We start from the raw sequence: 17,075 nt of genomic DNA, 5'->3' as shown, positions 1-17,075 counted from the left end.
GCTCTCACAGTATCTCTCCAGTATATCTGTATATCTGCTCATCAGTCTTACACCGACAGCACACCGCTCTCACAGTATCTCTCCAGTATATCTGTATATCTGCTCCTCAGTCCTACACCGACAGCACACTGCTCTCACGGTATCTCTCCAGTATATCTGTATATCTGCTCATCAGTCTTACACCGACAGCACACCGCTCTCACAGTATCTCTCCAGTATATCTGTATATCTGCTCCTCAGTCCTACACCGACAGCACACTGCTCTCACGGTATCTCTCCAGTATAACTGTATATCTGCTCCTCAGTCCTACACCAACAGCACACTGCTCTCACAGTATCTCTCCAGTATAACTGTATATCTGCTCCTCAGTCCTACACCAACAGCACACTGCTCTCACAGTATCTCTCCAGTATATCTGTATATCTGCTCCTCAGTCTTACACCAACAGCACACTGCTCTCACAGTATCTCTCCAGTATAACTGTATATCTGCTCCTCAGTCCTACACCAACAGCACACTGCTCTCACAGTATCTCTCCAGTATAACTGTATATCTGCTCCTCAGTCCTACACCAACAGCACACTGCTCTCACAGTATCTCTCCAGTATAACTGTATATCTGCTCCTCAGTCTTACACCGACAGCACACCGCTCTCACAGTATCTCTCCAGTATATCTGCTCCTCAGTCTTACACCGACAGCACACTGCTCTCACAGTATCTCTCCAGTATATCTGCTCCTCAGTCTTACACCGACAGCACACTGCTCTCACAGTATCTCTCCAGTATAACTGTATATCTGCTCCTCAGTCCTACACCGACAGCACACTGCTCTCACAGTATCTCTCCAGTATATCTATATATCTGCTCCTCAGTCTTACACCGACAGCACACTGCTCTCACAGTATCTCTCCAGTATATCTGCTCCTCAGTCTTACACCGACAGCACACTGCTCTCACAGTATCTCTCCAGTATAACTGTATATCTGCTCCTCAGTCCTACACCGACAGCACACTGCTCTCACAGTATCTCTCCAGTATAACTGTATATCTGCGCCTCAGTGTTACACCGACAGCACACTGCTCTCACAGTATCTCTCCAGTATAACTGTATATCTGCTCCTCAGTCCTACACCGACAGCACACCGCTCTCACAGTATCTCTCCAGTATATCTATATATCTGCTCCTCAGTGTTACACCGACAGCACACTGCTCTCACAGTATCTCTCCAGTATAACTGTATATCTGCTCCTCAGTCCTACACCGACAGCACACTGCTCTCACAGTATCTCTCCAGTATATCTGTATATCTGCTCCTCAGTCTTACACCGACAGCACACTGCTCTCAGAGTATCTCTCCAGTATATCTGTATATCTGCTCATCAGTCTTACACCGACAGCACACTGCTCTCACAGTATCTCTCCAGTATATCTGTATATCTGCTCCTCAGTCTTACACCGACAGCACACTGCTCTCACAGTATCTCTCCAGTATATCTGTATATCTGCTCATCAGTCTTACACCAACAGCACACTGCTCTCACAGTATCTCTCCAGTATATCTGTATATCTGCTCCTCAGTCTTACACCGACAGCACACTGCTCTCACAGTATCTCTCCAGTATAACTGTATATCTGCTCCTCAGTCTTACACCGACAGCACACTGCTCTCACAGTATCTCTCCAGTATATCTGTATATCTGCTCCTCAGTCTTACACCGACAGCACACTGCTCTCACAGTATCTCTCCAGTATATCTGTATATCTGCTCCTCAGTCTTACACCGACAGCACACTGCTCTCAGAGTATCTCTCCAGTATATCTGTATATCTGCTCATCAGTCTTACACCGACAGCACACTGCTCTCACAGTATCTCTCCAGTATATCTGTATATCTGCTCCTCAGTCTTACACCGACAGCACACTGCTCTCACAGTATCTCTCCAGTATATCTGTATATCTGCTCCTCAGTCCTACACCGACAGCACACCGCTCTCACGGTATCTCTCCAGTATATCTGTATATCTGCTCCTCAGTCTTACACCGACAGCACACTGCTCTCACAGTATCTCTCCAGTATATCTGTATATCTGCTCCTCAGTCTTACACCAACAGCACACCGCTCTCACAGTATCTCTCCAGTATATCTGTATATCTGCTCCTCAGTCTTACACCGACAGCACACCGCTCTCACAGTATCTCTCCAGTATAACTGTATATCTGCTCCTCAGTCCTACACCAACAGTACACTGCTCTCACAGTATCTCTCCAGTATATCTGTATATCTGCTCCTCAGTCTTACACCGACAGCACACTGCTCTCACGGTATCTCTCCAGTATAACTGTATATCTGCTCCTCAGTCTTACACCAACAGCACACTGCTCTCACAGTATCTCTCCAGTATATCTGTATATCTGCTCCTCAGTCTTACACCGACAGCACACTGCTCTCACAGTATCTCTCCAGTATAACTGTATATCTGCTCCTCAGTCTTACACCAACAGCACACTGCTCTCACAGTATCTCTCCAGTATAACTGTATATCTGCTCCTCAGTCTTACACCGACAGCACACCGCTCTCACGGTATCTCTCCAGTATATCTGTATATCTGCTCCTCAGTCTTACACCGACAGCACACTGCTCTCACAGTATCTCTCCAGTATATCTGTATATCTGCTCCTCAGTCCTACACCGACAGCACACTGCTCTCACAGTATCTCTCCAGTATATCTGTATATCTGCTCCTCAGTCTTACACCAACAGCACACTGCTCTCACAGTATCTCTCCAGTATATCTGTATATCTGCTCCTCAGTCTTACACCAACAGCACACTGCTCTCACAGTATCTCTCCAGTATATCTGTATATCTGCTCCTCAGTCCTACACCAACAGCACACTGCTCTCACAGTATCTCTCCAGTATAACTGTATATCTGCTCCTCAGTCTTACACCGACAGCACACTGCTCTCACAGTATCTCTCCAGTATATCTGTATATCTGCTCCTCAGTCTTACACCGACAGCACACTGCTCTCACAGTATCTCTCCAGTATATCTGTATATCTGCTCCTCAGTCCTACACCAACAGCACACTGCTCTCACAGTATCTCTCCAGTATAACTGTATATCTGCTCCTCAGTCTTACACCAACAGCACACCGCTCTCACAGTATCTCTCCAGTATATCTGTATATCTGCTCCTCAGTCCTACACCGACAGCACACCGCTCTCACGGTCTCTCTCCAGTATATCTGTATATCTGCTCCTCAGTCCTACACCGACAGCACACTGCTCTCACAGTATCTCTCCAGTATATCTGTATATCTGCTCCTCAGTCTTACACCAACAGCACACCGCTCTCACAGTATCTCTCCAGTATAACTGTATATCTGCTCCTCAGTCTTATACCGACAGCACACTGCTCTCACAGTATCTCTCCAGTATATCTGTATATCTGCTCCTCAGTCCTACACCAACAGCACACTGCTCTCACAGTATCTCTCCAGTATAACTGTATATCTGCTCCTCAGTCTTACACCAACAGCACACTGCTCTCACAGTATCTCTCCAGTATATCTGTATATCTGCTCCTCAGTCCTACACCAACAGCACACTGCTCTCACAGTATCTCTCCAGTATAACTGTATATCTGCTCCTCAGTCTTACACCAACAGCACACCGCTCTCACAGTATCTCTCCAGTATAACTGTATATCTGCTCCTCAGTCCTACACCGACAGCACACCGCTCTCACGGTATCTCTCCAGTATAACTGTATATCTGCTCCTCAGTCTTACACCAACAGCACACCGCTCTCACAGTATCTCTCCAGTATATCTGTATATCTGCTCCTCAGTCTTACACCAACAGCACACTGCTCTCACAGTATCTCTCCAGTATAACTGTATATCTGCTCCTCAGTCCTACACCGACAGCACACTGCTCTCACAGTATCTCTCCAGTATAACTGTATATCTGCTCCTCAGTCTTACACCAACAGCACACCGCTCTCACAGTATCTCTCCAGTATATCTGTATATCTGCTCCTCAGTCTTACACCGACAGCACACTGCTCTCACAGTATCTCTCCAGTATAACTGTATATCTGCTCCTCAGTCTTACACCGACAGCACACCGCTCTCACAGTATCTCTCCAGTATATCTGTATATCTGCTCCTCAGTCTTACACCAACAGCACACTGCTCTCACAGTATCTCTCCAGTATATCTGTATATCTGCTCCTCAGTCTTACACCGACAGCACACTGCTCTCACGGTATCTCTCCAGTATAACTGTATATCTGCTCCTCAGTCTTACACCAACAGCACACTGCTCTCACGGTATCTCTCCAGTATATCTGTATATCTGCTCCTCAGTCTTACACCGACAGCACACCGCTCTCACAGTATCTCTCCAGTATAACTGTATATCTGCTCCTCAGTCCTACACCGACAGCACACCGCTCTCACAGTATCTCTCCAGTATATCTGTATATCTGCTCCTCAGTCCTACACCGACAGCACACTGCTCTCACAGTATCTCTCCAGTATATCTGTATATCTGCTCCTCAGTCTTACACCGACAGCACACTGCTCTCACGGTATCTCTCCAGTATATCTGTATATCTGCTCCTCAGTCCTACACCGACAGCACACTGCTCTCACAGTATCTCTCCAGTATAACTGTATATCTGCTCCTCAGTCTTACACCGACAGCACACTGCTCTCACGGTATCTCTCCAGTATATCTGTATATCTGCTCCTCAGTCTTACACCAACAGCACACTGCTCTCACAGTATCTCTCCAGTATATCTGTATATCTGCTCCTCAGTCTTACACCAACAGCACATTGCTCTCACAGTATCTCTCCAGTATATCTGTATATCTGCTCCTCAGTCCTACACCGACAGCACACTGCTCTCACGGTATCTCTCCAGTATATCTGTATATCTGCTCCTCAGTCCTACACCGACAGCACACTGCTCTCACAGTATCTCTCCAGTATATCTGTATATCTGCTCCTCAGTCTTACACCGACAGCACACTGCTCTCACGGTATCTCTCCAGTATAACTGTATATCTGCTCCTCAGTCTTACACCGACAGCACACTGCTCTCACAGTATCTCTCCAGTATATCTGTATATCTGCTCCTCAGTCTTACACCGACAGCACGCTGCTCTCACAGTATCTCTCCAGTATATCTGTATATCTGCTCCTCAGTCTTACACCGACAGCACACTGCTCTCACAGTATCTCTCCAGTATATCTGTATATCTGCTCCTCAGTCCTACACCGACAGCACACTGCTCTCACAGTATCTCTCCAGTATAACTGTATATCTGCTCCTCAGTCTTACACCAACAGCACACTGCTCTCACAGTATCTCTCCAGTATATCTGTATATCTGCTCCTCAGTCTTACACCAACAGCACACTGCTCTCACAGTATCTCTCCAGTATATCTGTATATCTGCTCCTCAGTCTTACACCGACAGCACACTGCTCTCACAGTATCTCTCCAGTATATCTGTATATCTGCTCCTCAGTCTTACACCGACAGCACACTGCTCTCACAGTATCTCTCCAGTATATCTGTATATCTGCTCCTCAGTCTTACACCGACAGCACACTGCTCTCACGGTATCTCTCCAGTATATCTGTATATCTGCTCCTCAGTCTTATACCGACAGCACACTGCTCTCACAGTATCTCTCCAGTATAACTGTATATCTGCTCCTCAGTCTTACACCGACAGCACACTGCTCTCACAGTATCTCTCCAGTATAACTGTATATCTGCTCCTCAGTCTTACACCGACAGCACACTGCTCTCACAGTATCTCTCCAGTATATCTGTATATCTGCTCCTCAGTCTTACACCGACAGCACACTGCTCTCACAGTATCTCTCCAGTATAACTGTATATCTGCTCCTCAGTGTTACACCGACAGCACACTGCTCTCACAGTATCTCTCCAGTATATCTGTATATCTGCTCCTCAGTCTTACACCAACAGCACACCGCTCTCACAGTATCTCTCCAGTATATCTGTATATCTGCTCCTCAGTCTTACACCAACAGCACATTGCTCTCACAGTATCTCTCCAGTATATCTGTATATCTGCTCCTCAGTCTTACACCGACAGCACACCGCTCTCACAGTATCTCTCCAGTATATCTGTATATCTGCTCCTCAGTCTTACACCGACAGCACACTGCTCTCACAGTATCTCTCCAGTATAACTGTATATCTGCTCCTCGGTCTTACACCAACAGCACACTGCTCTCACAGTATCTCTCCAGTATAACTGTATATCTGCTCCTCGGTCTTACACCGACAGCACACTGCTCTCACAGTATCTCTCCAGTATAACTGTATATCTGCTCCTCAGTGTTACACCGACAGCACACCGCTCTCACAGTATCTCTCCAGTATATCTTTATATCTGCTCCTTAGTCTTACACCGACAGCACACTGCTCACAGTATCTCTCCAGTATAACTGTATATCTGCTCCTCAGTCTTACACCAACAGCACACTGCTCTCACAGTATCTCTCCAGTATAACTGTATATCTGCTCCTCAGTCTTACACCGACAGCACACTGCTCTCACGGTATCTCTCCAGTATAACTGTATATCTGCTCCTCAGTCCTACACCGACAGCACACTGCTCTCATGGTATCTCTCCAGTATATCTGTATATCTGCTCCTCAGTCTTACACCGACAGCACACTGCTCTCACAGTATCTCTCCAGAATAACTGTATATCTGCTCCTCAGTCTTACACCGACAGCACACTGCTCTCACAGTATCTCTCCAGTATATCTGTATATCTGCTCCTCAGTCTTACACCAACAGCACACTGCTCTCACAGTATCTCTCCAGTATAACTGTATATCTGCTCCTCAGTCTTACACCGACAGCACACTGCTCTCACAGTATCTCTCCAGTATATCTGTATATCTGCTCCTCAGTCTTATACCGACAGCACACTGCTCTCACAGTATCTCTCCAGTATATCTGTATATCTGCTCCTCAGTACTACACCGACAGCACACTGCTCTCACAGTATCTCTCCAGTATATCTGTATATCTGCTCCTCAGTCTTACACCGACAGCACACTGCTCTCAGAGTATCTCTCCAGTATATCTGTATATCTGCTCCTCAGTCTTACACCAACAGCACACTGCTCTCACAGTATCTCTCCAGTATATCTGTATATCTGCTCCTCAGTCCTACACCAACAGCACACTGCTCTCACAGTATCTCTCCAGTATAACTGTATATCTGCTCCTCAGTCTTACACCAACAGCACACCGCTCTCACAGTATCTCTCCAGTATAACTGTATATCTGCTCCTCAGTCTTACACCGACAGCACACTGCTCTCACAGTATCTCTCCAGTATATCTGTATATCTGCTCCTCAGTCCTACACCAACAGCACACTGCTCTCACAGTATCTCTCCAGTATATCTGTATATCTGCTCCTCCGTGTTACACCGACAGCACACTGCTCTCACAGTATCTCTCCAGTATAACTGTATATCTGCTCCTCAGTCCTACACCAACAGCACACCGCTCTCACAGTATCTCTCCAGTATATCTGTATATCTGCTCCTCAGTCCTACACCAACAGCACACCGCTCTCACAGTATCTCTCCAGTATATCTGTATATCTGCTCCTCAGTCTTACACCGACAGCACACTGCTCTCACAGTATCTCTCCAGTATATCTGTATATCTGCTCCTCAGTCTTACACCGACAGCACACTGCTCTCACAGTATCTCTCCAGTATAACTGTATATCTGCTCCTCAGTCTTACACCGACAGCACACCGCTCTCACAGTATCTCTCCAGTATATCTGTATATCTGCTCCTCAGTCTTACACCGACAGCACACTGCTCTCACAGTATCTCTCCAGTATATCTGTATATCTGCTCCTCAGTCTTACACCGACAGCACACTGCTCTCACAGTATCTCTCCAGTATAACTGTATATCTGCTCCTCAGTCCTACACCGACAGCACACTGCTCTCACAGTATCTCTCCAGTATATCTGTATATCTGCTCCTCAGTCCTACACCAACAGCACACCGCTCTCACAGTATCTCTCCAGTATATCTGTATATCTGCTCCTCAGTGTTACACCAACAGCACACTGCTCTCACAGTATCTCTCCAGTATATCTGTATATCTGCTCCTCAGTCTTACACCGACAGCACACTGCTCTCACAGTATCTCTCCAGTATATCTGTATATCTGCTCCTCAGTCTTACACCGACAGCACACTGCTCTCACAGTATCTCTCCAGTATAACTGTATATCTGCTCCTCAGTCCTACACCGACAGCACACTGCTCTCACAGTATCTCTCCAGTATAACTGTATATCTGCTCCTCAGTCCTACACCGACAGCACACCGCTCTCACAGTATCTCTCCAGTATATCTGTATATCTGCTCCTCAGTCTTACACCGACAGCACACCGCTCTCACAGTATCTCTCCAGTATATCTGTATATCTGCTCCTCAGTCTTACACCGACAGCACACTGCTCTCACAGTATCTCTCCAGTATAACTGTATATCTGCTCCTCAGTCTTACACCGACAGCACACTGCTCTCACGGTATCTCTCCAGTATAACTGTATATCTGCTCCTCAGTCTTACACCGACAGCACATTGCTCTCACGGTATCTCTCCAGTATAACTGTATATCTGCTCCTCAGTCTTACACCGACAGCACATTGCTCTCACGGTATCTCTCCAGTATATCTGTATATCTGCTCCTCAGTCCTACACCGACAGCACACTGCTCTCACGGTATCTCTCCAGTATAACTGTATATCTGCTCCTCAGGCTTACACCGACAGCACACTGCTCTCACGGTATCTCTCCAGTATATCTGTATATCTGCTCCTCAGTCTTACACCGACAGCACACTGCTCTCACGGTATCTCTCCAGTATATCTGTATATCTGCTCCTCAGTCTTACACCGACAGCACACTGCTCTCACAGTATCTCTCCAGTATATCTGTATATCTGCTCCTCAGTCTTACACCGACAGCACACTGCTCTCACAGTATCTCTCCAGTATATCTGTATATCTGCTCCTCAGTCTTACACCAACAGCACACTGCTCTCACAGTATCTCTCCAGTATATCTGTATATCTGCTCCTCAGTCTTACACCAACAGCACACTGCTCTCACAGTATCTCTCCAGTATATCTGTATATCTGCTCCTCAGTCTTACACCGACAGCACACTGCTCTCACAGTATCTCTCCAGTATAACTGTATATCTGCTCCTCAGTCCTACACCGACAGCACACTGCTCTCACGGTATCTCTCCAGTATAACTGTATATCTGCTCCTCAGTCTTACACCGACAGCACACTGCTCTCAGAGTATCTCTCCAGTATATCTGTATATCTGCTCCTCAGTCTTACACTGACAGCACACTGCTCTCACAGTATCTCTCCAGTATAACTGTATATCTGCTCCTCAGTCCTACACCGACAGCACACTGCTCTCACAGTATCTCTCCAGTATAACTGTATATCTGCTCCTCAGTCTTACACCGACAGCACACCGCTCTCACGGTATCTCTCCAGTATAACTGTATATCTGCTCCTCAGTCCTACACCAACAGCACACTGCTCTCACAGTATCTCTCCAGTATATCTGTATATCTGCTCCTCAGTCCTACACCGACAGCACACTGCTCTCACAGTATCTCTCCAGTATAACTGTATATCTGCTCCTCAGTCCTACACCAACAGCACACTGCTCTCACAGTATCTCTCCAGTATAACTGTATATCTGCTCCTCAGTCCTACACCAACAGCACACTGCTCTCACGGTATCTCTCCAGTATATCTGTATATCTGCTCCTCAGTCTTACACCGACAGCACACTGCTCTCACAGTATCTCTCCAGTATAACTGTATATCTGCTCCTCAGTCTTACACCGACAGCACACTGCTCTCACAGTATCTCTCCAGTATAACTGTATATCTGCTCCTCAGTCTTACACCGACAGCACACTGCTCTCACAGTATCTCTCCAGTATAACTGTATATCTGCTCCTCAGTCCTACACCGACAGCACACTGCTCTCACGGTATCTCTCCAGTATATCTGTATATCTGCTCCTCAGTCTTACACCGACAGCACACTGCTCTCACGGTATCTCTCCAGTATAACTGTATATCTGCTCCTCAGTCTTACACCGACAGCACACTGCTCTCACAGTATCTCTCCAGTATATCTGTATATCTGCTCCTCAGTCCTACACCAACAGCACACTGCTCTCACAGTATCTCTCCAGTATAACTGTATATCTGCTCCTCAGTCTTACACCGACAGCACACTGCTCTCACAGTATCTCTCCAGTATAACTGTATATCTGCTCCTCAGTCCTACACCGACAGCACACTGCTCTCACAGTATCTCTCCAGTATATCTGTATATCTGCTCCTCAGTCCTACGCCGACAGCACACTGCTCTCACAGTATCTCTCCAGTATATCTGTATATCTGCTCCTCAGTCTTACGCCGACAGCACACTGCTCTCACAGTATCTCTCCAGTATAACTGTATATCTGCTCCTCAGTCCTACACCGACAGCACACTGCTCTCACAGTATCTCTCCAGTATATCTGTATATCTGCTCCTCAGTCCTACGCCGACAGCACACTGCTCTCACAGTATCTCTCCAGTATAACTGTATATCTGCTCCTCAGTCTTACACCGACAGCACACTGCTCTCACAGTATCTCTCCAGTATATCTGTATATCTGCTCCTCAGTCCTACGCCGACAGCACACTGCTCTCACAGTATCTCTCCAGTATATCTGTATATCTGCTCCTCAGTCTTACACCGACAGCACACTGCTCTCACAGTATCTCTCCAGTATATCTGTATATCTGCTCCTCAGTCTTACACCGACAGCACACTGCTCTCACAGTATCTCTCCAGTATATCTGTATATCTGCTCCTCAGTCTTACACCGACAGCACACCGCTCTCACGGTATCTCTCCAGTATAACTGTATATCTGCTCCTCAGTCCTACACCGACAGCACACTGCTCTCACAGTATCTCTCCAGTATATCTGTATATCTGCTCCTCAGTCTTACACCAACAGCACACTGCTCTCACAGTATCTCTCCAGTATATCTGTATATCTGCTCCTCAGTCCTACACCAACAGCACACTGCTCTCACAGTATCTCTCCAGTATATCTGTATATCTGCTCCTCAGTCTTACACCGACAGCACACTGCTCTCACAGTATCTCTCCAGTATATCTGTATATCTGCTCCTCAGTCTTACACCGACAGCACACCGCTCTCACGGTATCTCTCCAGTATAACTGTATATCTGCTCCTCAGTCCTACACCGACAGCACACTGCTCTCACAGTATCTCTCCAGTATATCTGTATATCTGCTCCTCAGTCTTACACCAACAGCACACTGCTCTCACAGTATCTCTCCAGTATATCTGTATATCTGCTCCTCAGTCTTACACCGACAGCACACTGCTCACGGTATCTCTCCAGTATAACTGTATATCTGCTCCTCAGTCTTACACCGACAGCACACTGCTCTCACAGTATCTCTCCAGTATAACTGTATATCTGCTCCTCAGTCCTACACCGACAGCACACTGCTCTCACAGTATCTCTCCAGTATATCTGTATATCTGCTCCTCAGTCTTACACCAACAGCACACTGCTCTCACAGTATCTCTCCAGTATATCTGTATATCTGCTCCTCCGTGTTACACCGACAGCACACTGCTCTCACAGTATCTCTCCAGTATAACTGTATATCTGCTCCTCAGTCCTACACCAACAGCACACTGCTCTCACAGTATCTCTCCAGTATATCTGTATATCTGCTCCTCCGTGTTACACCGACAGCACACTGCTCTCACAGTATCTCTCCAGTATAACTGTATATCTGCTCCTCAGTCTTACACCGACAGCACACCGCTCTCACAGTATCTCTCCAGTATATCTGTATATCTGCTCCTCAGTCTTACACCGACAGCACACTGCTCTCACAGTATCTCTCCAGTATAACTGTATATCTGCTCCTCAGTCTTACACCGACAGCACACTGCTCTCACAGTATCTCTCCAGTATAACTGTATATCTGCTCCTCAGTCCTACACCGACAGCACACTGCTCTCACAGTATCTCTCCAGTATAACTGTATATCTGCTCCTCAGTCTTACACCGACAGCACACTGCTCTCACAGTATCTCTCCAGTATATCTGTATATCTGCTCCTCCGTGTTACACCAACAGCACACTGCTCTCACAGTATCTCTCCTCCACTCATCAGGTAGGGGAAAAAGGAGGATATACCATATGGTGTAGTATTTCAAAGCCAAAACATTTAATAAACAAATTGTATAAAATGCGCACTCACAATAAATAAAAACAAAATAAGCTTATCTGTAGTCCAGTGTTACAGGTTTCACTGGTCTCTGTCATACCAAACCCCTCGGGTACATTTAGGAACTTCCCACAGTGTCTCCACAAAGAAGCTCAATGATGAGAGTATCCAATAGATATAGCCCAGGGATAAGTACTATACCTCCAGTAGAATACAATCCTCCTGAAGAAGTCCTTTAGATGAAACGTGTTGAGGGCATATTCCTATTCTCCTGTTCATTATTATTATTCTGCGGCATCTCGTGTTTTATTTATGTTTTTTGTGTCTTCCAGGGGTTTTGCTCCTGGATGTCCTCTGCCTTTCAGATGAGGTACGTTCATTTTAATATAAACGTTTTGCGTAGTCGTCTGGTGACCCCCGGGATGGCTTCCTGTGGGTTGCCCAGATAATGTCATAGTGATCTTTCATGCAGAAGATCCCGGCTGCATAATATCCTCCTCAAACTATTTATTAGGGTTTAGGTATTTGACGGTGATGATCAGCGAGGTTGTGGATGCTGTTTTTCCAGCTAATAAAACATTGATCACGTTCTGAAACGCTGCAATATCCCCTGTCACGTGACATGTCACATGACTGAATCCCGCTCACTACTCCTGCTGCAGATTGCTGTGTTTATTGGGGAAGTGACATTGCTCTGTTCACAGAAGTGTTTAATGCTTACAACCTCAGATATTATGTCTCTGAAAAGCATACCATGGCAATTGCTGTAATTATAATATTGTAAGAAACAAAAAACTAGATTTAACAAAACCCTAACAGATCAGAAATCAATATATAACAGGGGAATTTTGTGCAAACTATAACTACTGTCAACCAATCAGATTATAGCTGTCATTTTTCATAGGAAATGCAAGCAAATTCCCACTTTTATCCCTGCTTTAGTTTTCATTAATGTTCTCCATTGTCTTTGTTAACACTAAAGGCCCTTTAAATGTACAATGACATCAATGAATATTTTGGATGATACATTCATTATTCTATACTGCAGATAAATTATTATTATTATTAATCAGTGTCATTCTATCATTCCACTGTGTGTCTGTAAAACCATTATATTGAGTCAAAGGGGTATATTTACTAAACTGTGGGTTTGATTAAGTGGAGATGTTGCCTATAGCAACCAGTCAGATTCTAGTTATCAGTTATTTAGTACATTCTACAAAATTACAGTTAGAATCTGGTTGCTATATCTCCACTTTTTCAAACCAGCAGTTTAGTAAATATTCGCCAAAGTCTCCTCCCACATTTCTAGAATACTGCCCTAATAGGATTTGATACAGGTCAACAAGCTGATCTTTCCATAACTTAAGCTGCTGTGACATCACTCGCCCTGCCCCTCTGTGATTCCACCAATCCACAAGTATATTTCTGCAGAGCAAGTCTGCAAGTCTGTCACTCACACTCTGATGACTCAGATAAGTTTCTCTGTCCTACTAATGCTGCAAAGGGGTGAAAGAGAGCGGGATGGAGATATCTAGCTAAGTATGAATACTTCAATTATTTCACATCCATTATTCAGCTCCAGAATACATAGCATTTGGCATGCATTAATATCACACAGTGTGTCTATAAGCGCATAAAGGAAACGCGACTCTTGTTTTTCTACACCTTAGTGATGATGACCTCTATGAGCGATGTGGTGAGGACGCCATTCATTACCTCTCCTTCCAACGTCACATCATCTGTATCCTGGTCATTGCCTGCATCCTCTCTGTGGCCGTTATCCTGCCGGTAAACCTGTCCGGAAATCTACTGGGTAATTATTTTCTGTAGGGTTATATCCTGGCAAGCCAGTTCCTGACCTACCTCCCTAATCTGTTCTACCCGATTACCACCACTATATCCAAAAACCCGCTGACCCCTGGCCTCACATGCACCATTTCCCATCACTATCTGGCTGATCCAGTACGCAGCAAGTGGCACTTATCCTCATGTATCAACCTTCTATTTCCCTGTAGACTGAGCAGCGCCCTCTTACCGCTTTGTCTCTCTGTACTACCCAGTCTCCTTTTATTACCATGTTGGTCACCAGTTGTAAAGCGCTATGGAGCATGCCGGCGCTATAGAAATAAACGTTGATGAATATAATAACCTGCATCTAGTTTTGCTCAGGAAAATGCGCTGGGTGGAAACAGTAAAAAATATATCACATCAAAGTCCAGACTGCGTCCACTTTATTCACTGAAACCTTTTTTATATTTCTCCTAAAAGACAGCTCAGTTTAGTCTCACAGTGGATCCAAATAAATCCTGATAGTGCGGGACGTCAGGACTGTCCTTATTACGTGTTGCTGCTTATTATAACATTGCTGGGACTGGGTCTAGAAATGAGTTTCCTATGGAACTGGAGGGTGGAAAGTGCATCTCCGTATAAGGAAGAGACCAAATCTCTGAGACCTCAGGGGTGGCGGAGCAGGGAGCAACCCTGTAAACGTTCCATCGGTCTCTAATTATATGTTCATTGGTATACGATTGTAAGTGTGTCATTTTTCATTATTTTTATATGTGTATAAATATATATTTTTTTTTTTATTTGAAGACAATGATCCTCTGAGTTTTGGAAGAACAACAATAGCAAATTTACAACATGAGTGAGTATCATCTGATATGCTTTATGGCTGGATGTTTTGTCACCATTTAAAGTGTCTGACATACTCCGTAGCGCTGTACGGTTGGGGAAATAGTCGGCTCTGCTTATGACTGTTTATGACCTGACAGCGACGGGAAGTTTATAAAATATACCTTGACAAAGCTTGTATTAGCGAAACGCGCGTCGGCGTTAGACGTTCTGCTGGCTCTCTATAATACTATGTCAAAACATATATAAATAGATTAGAACAAGAAACTAATAGTCATTTTGCTGAGAGATATGAATATATAACAGATGAATGAATCTCGATTAGACTAGCACTATTTATCCCTGGCATATACTGACCCTCTAGGAATATAGTCAGTGTCAGAGGTGGCGGATAAAGATTCTATTCCAAGGGACCCGGTTTACTAATTAGGGCTCGGGTTGACTATACCTGGTAATGAGTTCCCATCATTGACTATACCTCTTTATAATGGCATAGAATTATTTACTGGGGTCGTCCACAACACTGTGACCTCGCTATATGAGGGAGGGGATAGGTACTATACTAGGATGCTCAAACCATACTGGTAGCAATATATACCTATATATTATAGGGGCCTACGGTGCTTATAACAGTATTTAGCTGCTAGTTTTAACAGTAATCTCTCTTGGTTTTTCCCATCATATCCATCTTTTACTATTTTGCTAATTGTTTTTGTAAGACATCACACAGAAGATTCATTTAATTGATATTTTAATGTATACCATTAAAGTTTGAAATATATTTTAATTCTCTGGTCCTCCGAGTGCCTCAAGATACGCATCTCCTCTCTTTGTTTATTTTCTGGTTTATGCTGGGACTTGTAGTTTCGCAACATCTGGAGAGCTACAGGGCAGTAGAGTTTGTGTAAGATTGGGGGGAAGGTTGAATTGGGACAGTGAGAATTGTCTTCGCTGAGGAGCCGGATGTTAGAGGGACGTCTGTGAGATCCACTCTTCTACTCACATTACTTAGTATGATTTCCATTAGTCTGGTATAAAGTACACTATTATGTTTTTGTGTTTGCAGAGACAGACTTGTGTGGCTTCACACGGTCATAGGCGTTATTTATCTGCTGGTCATTGTCGCGCTCATGCGCCATCATACGTCCGCCATAAAGTACAGGGAGGAGAATACGGTAGGTACAGAACAGCTGTTGGAGAGGAGGCCCACCCTCCCTCCCTCATTCACATCCTTGTAACCTGCATCATACAGCTCAGAGGGTAAACGGGAGACGGTTCATCATTCATTTGGTCGACACTCAGAAAGTCAACAACATTAGGTTACCAATTCAAATGTAGACAGTATTGTTGGGTTAGGGATATTATTGTCGACCTAATAATACTGTCTACATATGAATTGTCCTCTTTCTAACCCTGTCTATATTATGGCGTCGACCATATAAATGTTAATCATGTATCACACCCGTTCAGTTACAGACGTAGGTTCTGTTATCTACAATTTCTGGACTTTGAGTTATCCAGATAACTTTTTTTTGAGTTTGGAGAGTTCAAGCACCAACCATTGAGAGGAGGGTGGTGGGGGGATATGATATGTAAGTTATGCATATATCAAAGTGTGATGTAGGAAAATCCTGTGTTTGCCCTGGTAATATTTCCCGTTCTGCCATACATTTTTATATTTGGATTACCCCTTTCCAACATCCTGCTCGTGCACTTGTAATAGTCGATGTTATCACTGGTTATGATAATAATGTAATATATTGAATGTAAATGAAGGGAAAGTATGTGCTATAACAATATAGGATGACTTGGATTGATGTGACCGCCATAAAACCCAAGACTGACCCTCTTCTTCTCCGGCAGGTGAAACAAACATTGTTTGTCACTGGACTACCAAAAACAGTAGACAAAGAGACCATCAGCAGTCACTTCAGGTAGAGATGAGAATGTTGTTGTTTTTTTTTTTTTTTTTCTGCCGTTGATTTAGTTCTTTATAGGAACACTCTTAAAGTTTAACTGAGCTGCTCTTCC

General features: G+C 44.8%; 1 protein-coding gene across 2 annotated transcripts in view; it reads left to right on the top strand.

Moving 5' to 3' along the window:
* TMEM63A (transmembrane protein 63A) overlaps window positions 1–17,075 on the top strand; it is a 48,692-nt gene that overhangs the window by 15,843 nt on the left and 15,774 nt on the right. For both annotated transcript variants that reach the window (XM_075204333.1, XM_075204334.1), the window contains exons 5-9: window positions 12,740–12,777; window positions 14,081–14,223; window positions 15,006–15,057; window positions 16,111–16,219; window positions 16,908–16,978. In XM_075204333.1, coding sequence (XP_075060434.1) covers window positions 12,740–12,777; window positions 14,081–14,223; window positions 15,006–15,057; window positions 16,111–16,219; window positions 16,908–16,978 — 413 coding nt within the window. The remainder of the gene's footprint in view (window positions 1–12,739; window positions 12,778–14,080; window positions 14,224–15,005; window positions 15,058–16,110; window positions 16,220–16,907; window positions 16,979–17,075) is intronic.

The sequence above is a fragment of the Mixophyes fleayi genome, chromosome 3, assembly GCF_038048845.1.
Source record: "Mixophyes fleayi isolate aMixFle1 chromosome 3, aMixFle1.hap1, whole genome shotgun sequence".
Lineage (NCBI taxonomy): Eukaryota > Metazoa > Chordata > Amphibia > Anura > Limnodynastidae > Mixophyes > Mixophyes fleayi.
This window is presented reverse-complemented; position numbering and strand designations above follow the sequence as displayed.